The sequence below is a fragment of the Chroicocephalus ridibundus genome, chromosome 6 (assembly GCF_963924245.1).
Source record: "Chroicocephalus ridibundus chromosome 6, bChrRid1.1, whole genome shotgun sequence".
In the NCBI taxonomy this organism is placed as follows: domain Eukaryota; kingdom Metazoa; phylum Chordata; class Aves; order Charadriiformes; family Laridae; genus Chroicocephalus; species Chroicocephalus ridibundus.
The window spans coordinates 16,147,376-16,164,999 of NC_086289.1; the positions used below are offsets into that span (position 1 = coordinate 16,147,376).

Sequence of the window (17,624 nt, forward strand, 5' to 3'; positions counted from 1 at the left end):
GTTGCATTTCTGGACTGTGATTTGAAAGCACAGACGCAGGGCGTGCACTTTCGCTGTTAATCCATAGGGTTTAATGCCAGAAAGCATCCTCACGTTCATCCAGGCTGCCCTCCTCTGCCCCCCCAGCACCCCAAATCTCACACTGCCGCCAGAGAGGCAGCGAATTTTCATTTGCAACCTTCAAGTTTCAGAAACCCCCCTCCCATTTCTCCCTGGGAAGAGGAAAGCCATTAAAACAAGCAGTCCCTTTGCTCATGGATCATCCCACTCCCAGATGGGATGTCTGTGCTTCAGCAGGGTTCGTTAGACTGGATTTGCATAGTCTGGGTTTATATTTGGTTTCTAGCTTTGGATGGCTTATTCCACTCCCGGGGGGTTCTGATGCGTCTTTTCCCTTTGCAGGTTTTGGAGCTACACTAACTCGGTAACAACCTCAGAGAGTGCAAACGCTGAGAGGTAATTTATTAAATACAGCCAACATGAGCGATATTTCCCTGGGCACTGATTTATCAGGAGCTGGAAGTGGAAGGAGCAGACAGCACAATCCCACTACCCGTACGCCGTTGCAAAAACATCATCTCTCAGACACGCACATGACTCCTGTCCCGGTGCCCAGCTCAGCTCTGCCCTCCCACCGAGGCAGAAATCCCAACTGCTCTGCTCCGCGGACCCCCGCTTTTAAGAAAGCAGAGGGAAAGTCTGCGACACGAAACCCTGCATTTCCACCCGCAAGCGGAGAAATGCATCCCGGCCCCATCAGCGCCAGCACAGAGTGGGTACACACAGTGCCCGGGTGGTGACTGCAAGGGCTGGCAGAGAAATGGTCTGTGCCAGCAACGCCTGCAGCCAGCCATGCTCCTGCAGTCCCTGCTCCGAGGGCCAACGCTGCCCCGGTGCCCGGCGAGGGCGGCATTTGCATCATCAGTGTGATGCATCCCTCCCTCCGTGGTCCCCATCGCCGTGCTGTTCCTGCCCTGGTCTCAGAGGGCTGGCCCTTAGGGGCATGGCTCCCCTCCCAGCGGCTCTGCAGCCCTCATCCCAGAGTCCTGACCCCAGCTGGAGCTGGCAGGGACAGATAATAATCAGGGAAGCACAGAAATGAAGGCTGCAAGGTCACACACCCCACAGCAGTATCTCTGCAGCCCTCCATCAATCCTGACAGACGCGTACGTGGCTCCTTCAGGGATGGGGGCTGACACTCCCCCGCCATGCCCTGTTCCAGCAAGTCACTGCTCCTGCCTCAAGGACCATTTCCAAAACTCTGACCTGAACCCCTCTCGCTGCAGATGAACCCCATCCCTGCCTGCCCCGGCCACCGCGGCGCAGGGACCAGGCTGCTCCCTTGCCCATGCAGGTCCCCTCTTCCAGCCCTGTTCCCCACAACAAGCCCCCAGCCCCACGGATGCAACCCTCCCTCGGGGCCTCTCTGCCTTGCAGGGCCAGGACCTGCTCGGGTCCTGCTCCCAGCCCGCGTCTGTGCTGTTGGCGATTCCCTCCCACCGAGCACCTTCCTCAAGTCCCCAGGCAACACCAAGCCTTTTTGTCAGCCCATTCCTCCTGTTCGCCAAGCCCACTTCGAAATCTCAGCCTGTCCTCCAGCCCGTTTGCACCTCCCCCAGCCTGGTGGCATCTGCAAATGTCATAAGCAGCTCGTGTCCCATCACGCAGACTGCTAATGGCAACACGGACGAGGCTCAGATCCCGGACTGACCCCTGCGCTCAGCATTGGGGGACAGAGCAGCTGCATCCTTTCATCCTACAGTTTTATTGCATTTTTTTCAAGTCTTCTCAAGATTTCACCCGCCTGCTTGAATGGAACCGAGTCCCGGCATGGGCTCGCTGAGCTGCCCAAGCAGCAAAAGGCAGTGCAGAGCCCTTCCCAGTCCCGGGATAGCTGGTCCCCTCCAGTGCCAGCAGGGAGGGATGCTCACCGCCTCTGCTGGCTCCCTGCAGCCCACAGGGGCACGGCCGGGTGCTAACCCCCATCCCCACCAAGGTGCAAAGAGGGTACGGGGTGCTGCTGCTGCCTGCTGCTCGGGGGGAGAGCACTGGGCACCCACACCTTGGGCTGACACAGCCGCACAGGGGGCTCAGCACCTTCTCCTCCTTTTCCTTCCCATCCCTGTCCTGACTGGACCCCTCAAGGAAGAGCAAGGGTGGGCTCATCAAAATCCCTCTGAAGGTGCCATACACCCCAGGGCAAACACCTTGCCAGCACCCAGCCCAGCAGCTGCCTGCAGGGTGATGTGTCCGAAGAGGAGAGCTCTAAGAGCAGCTATTTGGGCTCATCTCGGAATAACCGCCCTTAGCCCAAGGGGAACCCAACCCCAAGCACGGCATCGGCCCCCAGAGCACGGGAGGCTCTGTAAGCTTTTATGAGGTACTGAAGCAGGTTAGCATCTCGATAAATTTTTAAGTGTTACAAACAGCATCGATTGTGCGAGTAACGGTGAGGATCCGGAAGGCTTTCTGCTCTTCCTAACTTCTCTCTGGGGTTTTCATGCCACAGCCATTAGCCGCTCACAGTCAAGGAGTGCTTTACACTCACGCAGCATCGTGGCGTGTCACCTTCAGGTTAAAAATAAATAAATAACCTCGTTCAACCCCGGTGTGAGAGAGAAAAGGCAGCAGGTCGTTTCTGTTTCATAAACGGGGAAACTGAGGCTCAGATTTACCTGGATACCCTCAAGATTGGGCTTTTTGTTGCTGGGCCGACTAGCCTAGTGAGGAGCATCACTGCTCCTGTGGCTCCTCTGCTTCCCAGGGCAGGGGAGGCAGCCCAGCCCTCGGGCTTTGTCCTGACACTCAGCAGCAGATTGAGGTCCAATACATCCCGCATCTTCCTCAGCAAACCGCCTTTGCTCGTCCCTCCTGGAGCAGCTCACGGCGGCGATGGGAGGACAAGCGCACCCGAACTGCTGGCTTATGGGTTGCCTGCTCAACCCCAGAGCAGCTGGGTCTCCTGGAGCATCCCATTTTGAAGCTGAAGCTTCCTCCCACAGAGAAACAATATCCTAAGCCGGGAGCTTGCATCTCTCCCCATGTTGGTGCCCAGGGCTGTTCCTCGGCTGCATCGCTTGAAAAATTAATCTTCCCTTTTTTCTGATCTTCCTCCTCCTAGCAGCCTCTCTCCCCCATAGGACACTCGCCTCTGCTATTTTGAGCAGCAAGTGCATCCAAAATGCATGCCAGGAAAGCAGACAGACAGCACAGCTCCGGAGCCTGCATGTGGCAGGGAGACCCGAGACGGTCATGTAGGGGACATCCCGCGATCAACCCTGCACCAACGCCGCGGACAGGCTCCCTCCCTGCTTCCAGCAGTGCTGCAAAAACCCTAACGGCCAGGGCTGCAAACCGCCCGCTCCCGCTGCCCACACTGCTAATTGCGGCTTGGCACCGCGCAGCTGGGAAACCTCTGCTCACCGCTGCTGCCACTGCAGCCGTCCCTGGCTGTCCCCCGAGTGTGGGGACAGGGGCCAGCTGCCGGAGCTGGTCTTGGAGCTACTCCTGCTGGAAGCCTGCCGGGGAGCAGTGATCTGGGCCTGACACCCCCCGGGACGGGGCCATTTGCTAACGCACAACTGGGTTTTATCGCGTTGCAGAAAAACAGGCACAGAAACATTGCTTTGCCTTTCAGGTTTTATGAAAGGTTATTTCAGTAGCAATAAAGATGAAGGGGATGCATCCACGGCGCTGAGTACCTCTGGAGCGGGCAGGGAACCATGAAGGACTCAGATGCGAGACAAAGGCAGGCTCCTTGGTTGCCCACCTCACCCTCCTGTGCACACACACACATCCTGCTCCCTCCCTGAGGAGCGAACCAGAGCAAGGATGGAGGAAAAGCCCCTCTCAACGCTGGGTCATGGGCTCGTACGCCTTTCCCTGGATGGGACGCCCTTTCCCTGCCTGCACCGCCTTGGTGGCACCCCGAGTCCCCCCTGCGGGGTTCTCTTGAGCATCCTTTGCATTTCATCGCTACCTCGCTCTTCTGCTGGACGGAGGTTCAGGGGGAAACAATGCAGTAGGGGAGGACGAAACTCAAAGCAAATGCACATCCCGTAATGAGCCAGCTGGATGGTTTGTTTCTGTGCGTGCCTGGGCACGGGATGCTCTCCTGCACCGGCACCGCTGCCGCCGAGCCCAGCACACACCAGCAGCAGCCACGGCGTTTGAAGGCGCACACGAGAGACCCACAATTAAAGCCAGGAACAATTCCCCCTCCTCGCTCCCACCTCAGCAGTGAGGAATTGCTGGCGGCACAATGCATCACCCCGGAGGAGCAAAGTGGCAGCACATTTAAGGCAAAAATATCTGTTTTAAAGGATGCAATAAAACAGAGCCAGGGAAGGGTTTATAGGGAAGCAATTGCCGTGCAGGGTGAGAAGTGGTCACCAGAGGCCAATCCGCCTGGCTTTATTGCCTGTTACCGGTGACTTTTCCCAACCAGGGGACAATAGATCCTCCGCTATCAGCCTTGGCTCCAGTCAATACAAACACGACATAGTTTTTTAAACTAATATTTTTCCAGCGTGCAATTCCATGGAGAGCAAGAACGCAGCGTTACCATGGCGATATATAGACAGCATCTGCCTTGGACCTAGCTGAAGGGAGAAATTGGAATAGAATTGCAAATTTCCTCTGTCCGGGAAGGCTCCCAAGGAAGCCACCGCAGCGAGCTGAGCGGGCTGCCTTCCCCAGCCGGCCCGCGTCCTCCCAGAGCCCAGCACTGCCTCTCCCGAGGCTCGAGGGCAGCGGGGCCAGCCGAGCACTGCCCTGGCTGGAAATCGGTCCTGCATCCCGCCCCAGAGCTCGGCAGGGTCTGCGCGATCCCTCGCTGCCTCTGCAACCAGCCTGCTCAGCTGCAACACCAAAAACTTGCCCGGGCACCCCGGGAAAGGGAGAGGTTGACCCCCCCCTGGCTCAAGGTGCTTCCTAAGAATTACCGTCCCCCAAAGCACCCTAAGGAGACGCAGCGCAACGACTGGTGTGGAATACGCCAGCGCTGCTGCGATGCGCCGGCCTTGCCGCTGCGAGACATTTTGATTAACCAGCTAGAGGGAGACGCGTGTGCATGAATTAAACACGCGCTGAACGAGAGCTCGCTGATGTCATTTCGGCAGGGGACAGTCAGGCAGCGCAGGAGCGTCCCTCAGGTGCGGCCACCCAGCCATCGAGACCCCGTAGCCAAAGGCCAGAGCCCGGCAGCCCCTGGCAGAGCGGGCAGGCAGGGGGACGGCAGGGCTGGCCGCAGTCTGGATGGGGCCCGTTTCAGCACGGGCAAATCCCAAATTGGGGGAACAAGGCAAACGGGAGCCCCATGCAGTGCTGAGGCCAGGGACTCTGGGAGGGAGAAGAGGGAGCCAAGGGGGATGCGGTGATGGGCACCCGTCACCGGGTGGGGGGAGAGGGGCACGGCATGGCCGACAGTGAGATGGGGCGTGCTGAGCCCACCGCAGGGGAGGCGAAGAGGCGCGAGTGGGGCAACTCTCAGCTGAAAACTTCAAAAGCGAGAGGGAGTGCGGCGCCATCGGGCTCAATTCAACCCCCAGGAGCAAAGAGCTGGGCTGGAAGCAGCCATTTGACGGCAGCGAATCTGCACTATCCTGCTGGCACGGGGAGAGTGACCCAGCTCCCCGACAGGGTAGTCTGCTCTTCAGAGGGGCTTTCAAAGAAACTAAGAAAAGCAAGCAAACAGGGGAAGGGAACCGTGCCCTTCTCCCACGGCTCTCCTCCGGCAGCTGAGACCTGAGGGATTCCCGAGAGCAGATAACACCATAGTCCTGGAGGATTATTGCCCATCCTGCCAACACCCTGCCTACGATGCCTCCAGGACCTGCTCTATCGGGCTCGCGTAGGCGTAGGCAGGAGCAGAGGCAGCTGTGCAAAGCGCCCAGAGATGTTGCTGCTCCCCTCCTTGCTGCAGCATAAGCCTCCATGCGGTGCCCGATCGGGGCAGAGGTGTGGGGCGCAGGCACCGCTTGGTGTCTACGTCGGGTCACAGACTAGAAGGCTCTGTGGGAGCAATGTGCAGGGTGAAAGGAAAGAGGGGTCCTCTGTCCCCCCACGCAGTCACTGCCTGTGCTCCATCCTGGACGCGTCTCCAGCCCTTACCCTGCAGCAGCAGCACGGCGCTGCCACCAGGCAGACACCACGAGAAACATTCAAGCAGTGGACAAGATAATTTCTCCCCCAGCCCGTGCTTCCTCAAAGTTGCAGCGACCGCGAGGCAAATAATTCCCTCTTCTTCAAAGAATAAGGGTGTGTTTCCAAAGCGATGGAGCCCAGCCCTCACCGCAGGACGCCAGTCTCTGAGTCCCTGCAATGACTTCGGCAGTGCCAGCACGCGTGGATGCAGCGGCAGCACTGCCCTGTCTGGGGGTTTGACCTGTGCCACCGTGGGGCTTGGCCAGCCCGGGGGGCTGCAGAAAGCCTGGTGCCTCCGAACACCACACTGGGATGCCTGGATGCATCAGGGGCATGCAACAGGCGAGCACCACGACAGCCGGGCCACCACTGCCCACCAGCACTGTGGGACACATGGCGAGGTCGGCATCGCTCACGCTGCACATCCTGGGGCTTGGGGAAAGAGCCAGGCAGCAGAAAGGGACTGCTGGCTTTCCAAAGAAAGCCAGCCCTTGCAGACAGCGAGTGCCGAGCACAGACCCCGCTGCAGGTTCCCCTGCGCTTGTTAGCTGACCCTGCTCTGTCAAGCGGTGAGAAGTTGGAGACTGGGAGGCTGCAGCCCCTTTACAGGGAACTCGAACTCACTTAGGAGCTGTTAGAGCAGGAATTCACTGCTCGGAGACAGACCTGCTCTGCACAGACACCCTCCGGCACCTGCAAGGGCGTGCAAGACAGCGGGAAGTAGTTATCCAGCAGACAACACCCAGGAGAGAGCAGCATGCCTAGCTCAACCCAGCTGACAGATCCGGCACCAGCAGCTGCATGAATATACAGAAAACCCGACGTTGCCAAGCCGCGATGGCCATGGAGGACTGGGTCAGTGGAGGGAGAACAGGAGACAGCTAGCAGGACCCACTGCCGGAGGGGAAAAGATGTCCTGCAAGGCGGGAGCGAGACACCCACCCGAGGGCATCCTCCATCAGCCCACTCCAGCATCGTCTCATCCCAGCGGTGCTGAGGACCTGCCCGGTGGGCAGAGGCAAGGGCTCGCTGCCCGCCTTCCCCCTGCACCCCGGTGCGTGGAGAGCAGGTGCTGCGGACCCCACCAAGCTCCCCAAAGGGCAGAAAAGGCTGGTGCAGGGTCTGCGCAAACCTTCCCCCCTCACCGAGCACGGAGGAAAGGGGGATCCTGTCTCGGAGCTCACAAACCAGCTCTATGGGACTGCAGCTCACAGCAGCCTGGTTGCTGCGCTGGGTAATAATCATCTGTACGAGGATAATTATGGAGGGAGAAGAGAAAAATCGACCAAAGTGGTGTCCCGCAGAGCTCCAAGCGCTGCATGCTGGGTGCAGCCCTGGGGGCTGCGAGGCTGCCTGCAGTCCCTGCCTGCGGGGTCTCCCCCCCCGCTGCAGGCAAAGGGCACATTCACACTCCAGTAACAGGAGGCAGCGCAGCAGAGGGGCAGGAGGAGCCCCGAGTGCGTGGCTGTCCCGGGACGCACCCTGCCCCGAGGAGGCAGCATCCCGACGCTTCCCTGTGCTGCAAGGGGGGTGTCAGGGCATCCTGGCCCCACGGCTGGGGCTGAGGGGGGATCCGGTGGGGGGGGTCCACCGCAGCCCCAGCTGCTGAGCAGAGGGGAGAAGCTGGGGACAGCCCTGTTTTCCTGCTGGGATTGCGGACACCTGCACGCTGGGAGCCTGCCACCAGCAGCAGCTAAGACACACTCAGCTCATGCCCGTCTCTCCAGAATGGAGACCTGCTGCAGCCACAGGACTCCGGAATGGGGAGACCTGCCCAGCGGCAGAGGGGGACCCTGCTTAGGAGAGCGCAGCCAGTGCTGCAGGACCCCCACAACGAGCTGGACCATGACTGTGCTCTATGGGAGAAAAGCTACCCTTATGGGGTGCAGCTGAGAGACACAGGGACTGCTTTCGGCACCCATGGGGATGTGGCAGGGGCTTTGATGAGGAGGGAGATGCCGGCACAGGGGACTGGCAGGGCTGGATGAGCTGTGTGCACGACTGGAGGCTGGCCACACCAGGGATCCCAAGGGGAGAGGGCCCTGATCCCCAGCACAAAGGTCCCCAGAAGGGCTCCCTGGGGACAAAGGGGTGCCCAGCATGGGTAGGGGCTCGGGGTGGTGAGGACCCACAGGCAACCCCTCTGGCTGTGTGACAAGTCACAGCAGGGGCAGCCACACATCTGCCTGTGGGTGCCATGGGGCGTGCAGCCCCCACATGTGCAGCCCATTCCGGGCTGCCCCCCTGGAGCAACCCACCCCCTCAGGCACAGCTCTAATCCCAACCCCGCTCCCCGTGCTTGCACACACACCGGCAAAGGCGGGCTCTTGCACATCCATGCAGGACCCCGCGCACATCCCTCCCACAGACGAAGGGTTGCACACCCACCCTGCCCCAGCGGGCTCTTGCACACACACTGATAGACTGTTACACCCCCCTCACGATGCACACCCACCCCCGGCAGGCTGCACATGCACCCACCCGGCAGGCTCTTGCACACACATCCCCTGGACAGGCACTTACACACACACACACACACCCCCCTACACCCCGCCGAACGGGATGCTACACATGCGCCCGCCCGGCCGGGTTCTTGCACACACAGCTTTTGGACAGGCTTTTTCACATGCCCCCCACCCCGGGCATTTGCACAAGTACTCCCCTTAACAGACACACGCATCCCGCTTGGACGGGCGCTTGCATACACCCCCCCCCCACAACCTCCAGACAGGCTGTTGCACACCCCCCGCCACGGACAGATTTGCACATGCATCCCCCGACGGGCTCCTGCGCAGCCCCTTAAACATGCATCCCCCCTTCCCCCGCTGGCCACTTCCCCGCATCCCCCACGCCAGGACGAGCCCTGGGTGGCCGTCCCCCGGCCCCCCCCCCCCTCCCACCACCACCGGCGCCGGTCCGGACAAAGCCCGGCGGTACTCACAGGCGCTCGGTGCCGCGGGGGATGCTCTTGGGCACGGCGCGGAGGGCCGTGCCGTGGCAGTCCACCGTGGTGCCGCTGCAGGCGCAGAGCGGCGGGCAGGCGGCGGCGCGGCCCCGGTACAGGGCGGCGAACGCCAGCAGCCAGGCGACGGCCCGCAGCCCCGCCGGGACCCCCGCCCCCGCCGCCGCTCCCCCGGGGGTCGGGGCCGCCATGGCAGCGGGTTAAGCGGCGGGGCCGCTGCGCATCACCGGGGAGGGGGAGCGGGGCTGGGCTCGGTGCGGCTCGCTAGAGGCTCGGCTCCGGGGCGAGAGCCCCGTCGGCGCACACCCGCCCGCCCTCACTGCCGCCCCATCCCGCAGCCCAGGAACAGCCTCCGCGCTGGCTCCTCCCTCCCGCCTTGCCCGCCCCGCCGGGCCCCCCCCCCGCCGCCGCCCCTCCCCGCGCCCCCGGCACCGGCGGGGGAACGAGCGGTGCGGGTTGGGCACGGCACCGGCACCCGCAGCCGTCGGGGCTCTGCGCCGCCCCGGCCGTGCTGCAAGGCGGGCTCCGGCTCGGTTCGCCCCAGCCGGGACAGACGATCCCCCCCCGCCCCGCCGTGAGGTGGCTGCGGGATGCCGGGGTGCAGCAAGGGGAGCGGGGAGTGTGCGGGCGGAGGCACCCCGGGAGAAACAGCCTGCGAACCGTGCGGCGGCAGGCAGAGCATTCACACCTCTCCTCGGGGGGTCCCAAAAGCTTTCACATCCCCCGGTTTGCTCCAGGCATCCCTGGCCCGTCTCCCAGCCGGCAGCCCAGCCCCACATCCCCATCACCCAGAGCCCAGGCGAGGGACAGGGACCCGGCAGCCCGCGGGCTGGCACTGGTCAGACAGGATGGTATCCGTTTTGATCATGTGCACCCTGCGGCCAAGCACCCCAGCACGCAGGGGCGACTTGGGGATGAACCTCCACTTTGCTCTTTGCCCCACACACAGACAGCAAGTCCTCAAGTCCCAACTGTGGCGTTAGCTACGTCCTTTCCTGCTCCATGGGAACGTCTTAAGAAATAAAGTAACCAAAATATCTTTGTGGCCACCAGGAAGAAAGAGGCAAAATATACCTATTTCAATGCAAAAAAAAAAAAAAATGAAGACAAGAAATCCTGTGAGCTTGGCCACAAACAGTTGACATCTCAGAAACGTGAGCATTACGTTCATTTTATTGCCTTCCATTTTCTTCACCGAGGTCTGCAAATGTAAAGCAGCGGAGTGTTACCAGGAGGGCTGGTCACCTATTTTATTAACGACACCTGAAACACTTTCATAACGCCATGGTGCCTAGAGCTGAGTCTTTAAGAAAAACAGCAGCATTTCCAGATGCCTGACAGAGCCCTTGCCACTGGCAGCAACCACCGCAAATGTCCTCTTCGGAGAGGAAACCCATGGAAGGAGGGAAGGTGGGAGCCTGTCGCATCGCTCCAGCAGCGGGAGGAGAGGCGTGTGAGCACAGACGCCCCACGCCATGCTCATTCCCTCATCCAGCAGGGCATTTGCAGGGACGGTGGCAGGTCCTAGGGGCCGGAGTGCCTCTTAAATCAGTGCTGTCTGCATATGGATCTCCACAAACTCCTTAATCAGAATGAGAGGGAGATATCTGCACAGGGTCTTGCCCCGGTGAGGGCCACCCCACACACACACAGGGCTGCACCAGCTTGGCCCAGATCAGCAGCCCTTTCCCATCCCGAATGCAGGCTCCCATCATCTGTCTGCATTTTCGTGACATCTCCTTCCTCTGGCCCCAATCCCGGGAGGAAGCCGTGCCTGAGATGGATGAAAAGGGTTTGTTCCTCGTTGCTACCCAGCGGCCCTGACAGCGAGGAAGATGAGCTGCTTCCCAGGACTCTGGGAGCCGACCCCTCACTGGCACGGCTTCAGCAGAGGTGGCCCCGCAGCCCGCCCTGGGGCTCCCTGGGGGACCCCGGTGGCAGTGGCACCACAGAGAACCCGAAGGGGTCCTGTGCCGAAGATCTCGCCTGGATTTCTATGGGTGAAGGTTGTTTCCTAGAGGCTCGGTGTTCCCCAAAGCTGGCTGCTACCGGTGTGATGTTGGTGCCCCCCTTCCCTCCCTCCCAAAGTCCCCCTTGCCCCTCGGCCGGCAGAGCAGAGTTGGGTCCTCCTAACCTGCCCTTTACCTCTGGCGCTGGCAGGGAGGCAGGAGTGGGACAAGGGATCTTATTTCCTCCCTTTTGCAGGGTCTTGCTGCAGGCAAATCCTTGTGATTTGCAGAATAAATAGGCTCCCTCCGTCTCTGTGTCCAGCTGCAGACACCCCGTTGCTTTACAGCTGGGGCCGTGGTCTCGGCAGAGGGAGTAGCTGGTGGGAGCCTGCCTGGAGGCCACCATCACCTCCCACGCTTCCAGTGGGAGTGCAGGGCTGGGAGGCTGAAAACCACATTTCAGGCCAACATCCACATTTTCTCCTGCGGGTACCTCGACTCCTGCTCTTCTGTGGGAGCTTCTTGCCACCTCCTGCCATGCAGCCACCGCCCCGTGCCCCGGAGCATCCCGCTGAGCTGGGCTGCTGGCCGCCACCGACCCCTCTGCAGCCGCTCTGGTTGGAAAAGCAGCCCCTTTCCAGGACTGCCAATGCGGAAAGGGCCAAGTGAGCCCGGGGAGGCGGGAGGGCAGGGTGGGGGAACGGGCTGTGCACTGAGACCCCCCTCCCACACCTCAGCGCATCGAGGCAATCCCAAATCGCCCAGGCACCCTGCATGGGATGGTGGGGGACTTGGAGAGCAACAGCTGCCCGGGAAAGGCCCAGGGTGCCTCTGAATATGGATGAGGAGCAGGGAGAAAAATAAAACCCAAACTTTTTCTTTATCAGGGGAGGCCTGGTCCTGCCGTCTGCCACCGGGATTTGGGCCAAACTGCTTGATAGAGAGAGAGACCATCTGGATCGTCTGATGGGCTCTGGGTTTGGTTAAAATGAAGCAGAAGCTTTTTTTGCAGGAGAGGAGTTTTCATGGGAAGATCCGGGGAAGGATTCCAGGGTACGCGCCAGACCTGTCGTGCAAAGAGATGCGAAGCAGCTACAAGGCTTCAAACAAAAATTGCTGCCAGTTTTAAGCCAAGCCCTCCCCAGGGCAGCATCCCGGCATTTCCACCCACCCCGGGACGGGCTGCAGCCCGCCCCCGTTAGCTCTCCCCCAGTCTGGGATGGCGCTGAGTCCCCACTGGAGCTGCCGGAGGCCGACCGCACCTTCCAGCCCGCCTGGGGCTTTGAGGCAGCCGCATATGCAGGGGAGGAGGTGACATGTCCCATGCTTCCTGTGGCATTTACGCTGTGCTTCGAAGCAATGCCATGGCTGTCACTCATCCACAGCAGCGTTCAGACCTTCTCAGGGCAGGAGCAGGTGCTGGTGCGGAGCAGGAGTGTTTAAAACGCAGGCAGTAGCGTGCATGCATGGTGCCTGCTCCAAATCTCCTACCGAGGAGCATTGCCAACGCCAGGATCTGGCTCCCCTTGTAACCAGGGCTGTGCTTTGAACCCTTCCTCCCACCAGCAGCATCGGTAAAACACACCTGGTTTGGGAGCAGTGGCCGCAAGACCCAGCTGGAGACGTGCTGGGAGCAGAGCGGCCGTGACCTCCGGCTGCCCAGCGTCCCCCAGAGACCCTGGGCAGGGCGGCTCCTGGGCTGTCCCTCTGCCGGCCGGGGCCACATCTGTCACGCCTGGCCGGCTCGACTCGTGCTGGGAGGCCAGGCTGCCTTTGTCCTGCCGGACACGCTCGGCTTCGGAGAGCGAGGCATTGTGCGGGAGCGGGCCAGCGTGTCGGCCCCGTTAGGGCACCTGTTGGGCTTGTGCAGCGCGACAATGCCCTTGATGGGTCTATTATGGAGTGGTGCCGGCAGCCGGGGGCCGCTGGGATCACAGTAAATCTCGCCTGGTTAGCAGCAGCGGCAGGCAGGGCTGGGATGAGCTCTCTCTGACATCTCCCCAGGGACAGGCCCTACCTCGCTGGCACACAGCAAAAGCATCGCCCTGCAATCGTGGCCAGCATCACGCTGTGAACGTGGCCAGCATCGCCCTGCAAACTGCTGGCAAGGCCCTGCAAACACTGCCAGCATTGCCCTGTGAACACGGCCAGCATCCCCCCTCTAGACACTGCCAGCATCACCCTGCAAATGCTGCCAGCATCACCCTGCGAACACAGCCAGCATCACCCTCTGAACCCTGCCAGCATCGCCCTGTAAGCACTGCCAGTGTTGCCCTGTGAACACCGCCAGCATCACCCTGTGAACACGGCCAGCATCACCCCGTGAACATGGCCAGCATCACCCCGTGCCAGCATCACCCTGCAAACACAGCCCGCATCACTCTGTGAACACAGCCCCCCTGACTGCAGGAGATGGAGCAGCTCCACTGCCTGGGGACCTCATCACTGGGGCCAAATGAAGGGAACAGCATCCATCCGGTCCTCCAGGGTGATGTGGGAGATTCTGAGGCTCCCAAGCAAGCAGGTTTGGCCCCAGCCTCGCACAACAGGGACTGTCCAAGCAGGGGGAGCCCAGCCAGCCCCACTGAGCAATTGCAGAGCGGCGGGAGGGGGACAGCCTGCAAGGCACCGCATCCCTGCTTTGTGGTGTGGCTGAGCAGAGAGGCTGAGCCCCGCACTCTGTGTTCCCAAAAAGCAGCTCTAGCCCCCAAGGGAAACATTTGCGCCGAGCAGCCCAGACGCAGATGGAAAGATGCTGTTCCCAGCGCGGCTGGACACACCAACCGCCCGCGAGCTCTGCAGCGCGGCGCAAGCTGGTTTGAATAAACTACATGGGAGGAGGTGTTTGTGAAGTGCCTCGCACATGGAAACGCTATTGTTGGTGCCGCGTGGGACCGGGGACTCAGGAGTCCCCAGATGTAGCGATTGTTCCCCATCGGCGCTGCGCGTACACACACGCTCTTCCGCACTCGCTCTGCCCGGAGCCACTCATTAACCCTCCTCAATGAAGATGCATTGGAGGGATAATTTACTGTTTAATAGACTAACTTTCCATTTGCTGTTGCCAAGCGCATCCAACATATTTCTCCACGGTGCCATAAACTGCAGCTCCTCCGCCGTAAAACCCTGCCTCCCAGCAGGAGCAGGTGGGTTTTCAGGATTCAGCTGACGACCTTGGCCGTGGGGTGAGCAGAGACACCGGGCTTTGTTTTTGGAGGAATAGGGCTTGCTCCCACCAACCTCTTCTACCTTATTGCAATCCCTGTTGCACTGACATCCCTGAGCTGGGAAACCCTCTAACCTGAGAAATAAGGAGCGTCTCAGCCTGATGGATGAGGGAGGCAGCGGCTCTGTCCCAATTTTATTAATGAAGATGCCCTGGGTGCAGACGAGCTTGCCTCTGCTCCATATTTATGGCTAGCTGGCGGCCGGTCCCACGCTGGGATGCAATCAATAAGCTGCGTGCCCGCTTGGGCTCATTGTGCTTCCGCAGTTGCGGGCGGCTTTTCTGCGCCTTGTCGGTCCCACAGTTGCGAGAACATGTGTCCCCGCGTCCTCGCTCCTCCTCCCCCAGCCCTTACAGAGTTACAAGCTACCGGGGGCTGGAAGAAAGTCAGATCCTGCACAACGTGGGACGGGGGAGCTGGCGCCAGCCCCACTTTGCCTCCACCACCCAAATTCCCACACTGTAGAGGAGGCACTTTCAGGACGCAGCTGCTGCAGGAAGGAGCAGCAGCCCCAGAGGTACGAGCCCGAGTGACTGGCTAACGAGGATGGTAAGAGGATGACAGTAGCTGAAAATAACTTGAAAAGAAGAAAGGGTTTAGCTTGCCCTGTGGCAGCTCTGCTCAGCCCGATGCGGGCAGGGACTCCCACTGGAGCCGGAGGACCACGCCAGGGGCTACCTGCGCAGCTGATTTTTGTCCTTTGTGAGAGGGCATCCCTCCCCAGCCCCTTCCGACAGCCTTCTCCATGCTTGTGATGTTCTTGTCGGCCTTACTGATAACCTACCCCCTCCATCCTCCAGATGCAGCCAGGGAGGAAGAACCAGGCATCTCTCCAAGCTTGCCTGTCCCCCTCCCACGGGAACATCTGGCCCTGGGACCCCCCCAGCAGTGCTGCTGAGCGGGCAGGGGGTCCCGTCCTGGAGCGCGTGCTGCCAGCCCCCTCTTGCGCTGCTGCTGCAGAACGGCCTTGGTGAAGCACAATGGAGTCGGAGGCTTTTGTGCAAGAGGTTGCTGAGATCTTGCTCCCCTGGGCGGGGGGGAAAGGACGGGCAGGCAGCCGGGACAGGAGCTTTGCCCGTCCTTTCCCCCCCTGCCCAGGGGAGCAAGGCTTAGGCTTTGTAAACTAAAAGGTTGGAAGAAACAAACCCTGAAACACCCCCACATCATAGACCTGTGCGTGCACCCAGTTACACGCAGCCACGATGGCCAAGGGGGGTTTGCACCTCTGTTCATCCCGATCCTCAGCCCCAGCAGCACAGGAGTTTCAGCCAGAGGCAGAGAAGATGAAGTGAGACTCAGTCCCTTTCTCCGGTGCAAAAGGAGATGGGCTTAAAATTACCTAAGGCAACCTACAGGAGGGCTGGGGTGGTGGATTTGTCAGTTCTTCCCAACAGCAAGGCAGGTTTAGCCTGGGAGAGGAACCTGGTTTAATCTGGGAGAGGTGGGACTGGGGAAGGGAGTGCAGTAATGCCCACTCCAGCTGGGACTCAGCAGGGAAAGGAAAGCTTTGCTCCCCCCCTGCAACCCAGGCTGGAATCAGCGCCTCAAAGACTGGTGCTGGGAAGTATCTGAACCTCACCCCGTGATGTACAGCTGGTGACAGCTTCTCCTTGCGTCAAGACACAGGAGCCCAGAAACGACCCCATCGCATTCCTCATGCGCGGGCACTTCCCAGGAACGAAGCTGGGTTGGAGCAGGATGGGGCCGGAGAGCTGGTGCCGGTGGAGATCCCACCCTGGTCCTCAGCTGAAGATCAGTGCGGGACCCAGCACAGAGATCTCGGCGTCTACATGCCTGCACAATTTATGAGCTTCAGCACGAAACCCTCAGTGGGGGGATGAGCCAACAGAACTAAACATGGTAATTTATTCGCTCCATGAAAAAATATTAGTTAATCCAAGCCAATGAGATTGTAAAGCATGATAACTGGTCTGGCTGGTGCCAACATCTATCGCTAGCAATACTCATGTTTTTTGTCTACACTGTTGCCCTAGGCAGTGAGATGCAGCAGCAGCATGACAGCTCCCAGCCACACATGATAATTTAAGAGAGAAAAAATATCTTATTTCAACTCCAAACCAGGGCAGAACAGTTTAAAAAAAAAAAATCAAGACAACTTGCAAAAATTGATTTAGATAGCAGTGACACTCTGCGGAACTTATTTGCAAGTCTGTGCTGTGCAATTTGAGACAAAAACTGTTTAACGGAATGAAGGATGAGCATTGCCTGTTTGCTTTGTAGCGCCACTGCTGTGCAGGAATACCAACAGGCCAGAGCAAACACACTGAAAGCTGAGCCACCCCCCTCTAAATGCGTACCTTCGCCCAGTGTTTGCTCCCAATGACTGCTGTCCTTTCACTTGCAGCCAAGCGTAAGTGCCTGGGTTGTGGCTTCAGGGGCTAAAAACTTATTCATTTTTTTAAATGATGCAAGTAATATAAAGCTGTCACTTCGAATCACAGCTTATCAGGGAGGCGATATTTGGCTTTGCAGTATTCGAAATAGCTACTGTGAGTTTTTGTATTCCTTTGTTCAACATCTTCAAGAAGAGAAATGTCTCTCTGGACTCCCATGCCCACTTTCAAGTGCATGGAGACCCATCCCCTCCCACTCCCCCAGCTCCGGAGAGATGGGACGCACCAGTCCCATGGTACCCGACTGCAGCCCCGCAGGAGAAGGGGGCCCGCTTGAAGCTCGCCCTGCAGGAAAGCAGCGCTGGTTTCAAACGTACCGCCCCGCTTGCTTCTCCTGCTTGTTTTTCAATTGCATGGCGAGGATGTTAATGAGTGTCTGAGCCACGGCAGGCAAGCCCAGGGCATTTCAAACGTGGAAGAACTTCACAGAGGAATAATCTGCATAAAATCTAAGACGCCATTATTAAGAAGGAGGAAAAGAAAATGCAAGCAGAAACCATCCTCCCTCGGCAGCCAAGAGAAGAATGGTTCTACAGAGAAAAATGTATTCATTTGATCCATTATTTATATAAAGTGCTCTTTGTAAACCTGATTTCCCATCACCCTGGATGACAGCAGGGGGAAGACAGGAAAAGAAGAGGTCCAACTTCATACCTCCAAGGGAAAGATGAGCCTGCCTGGGGACCCTGCATCACACCGGGATCCCAGAGAGGGAACGAGCCCTAGTGCCATGGGAGGCCAGTGCCACCCCTGTAGGTGGGCAGAGCCTCACCAAACATCCCAGCGCTTAAGGGTAGGAGCTCTGGGGTTCTGAGCAGATGTTGCCTTCCTTTTAAAGGTGGATGCACCACCAAGTCCTCGCTGTCCCAATGAAACTGCTTAAGCCATTGAGCAAAACCACTAAAAATAAAAGCATTTAATACGGAGT

At 59.5% G+C, this 17,624-nt stretch overlaps 1 protein-coding gene across 1 annotated transcript in view; it reads right to left on the reverse strand.

The window, feature by feature from the left end:
• The window catches only part of SLIT1 (slit guidance ligand 1), a 63,500-nt gene extending 54,049 nt beyond the window's left edge, over window positions 1-9,451 (reverse strand). The window contains exon 1 of the mRNA XM_063338977.1: window positions 9,086-9,451. Within this exon, the coding sequence (XP_063195047.1) occupies window positions 9,086-9,297 (212 nt within the window). The 5' untranslated portion in view covers window positions 9,298-9,451. The remainder of the gene's footprint in view (window positions 1-9,085) is intronic.
• Between the last annotated feature and the right edge of the window lie 8,173 nt (window positions 9,452-17,624).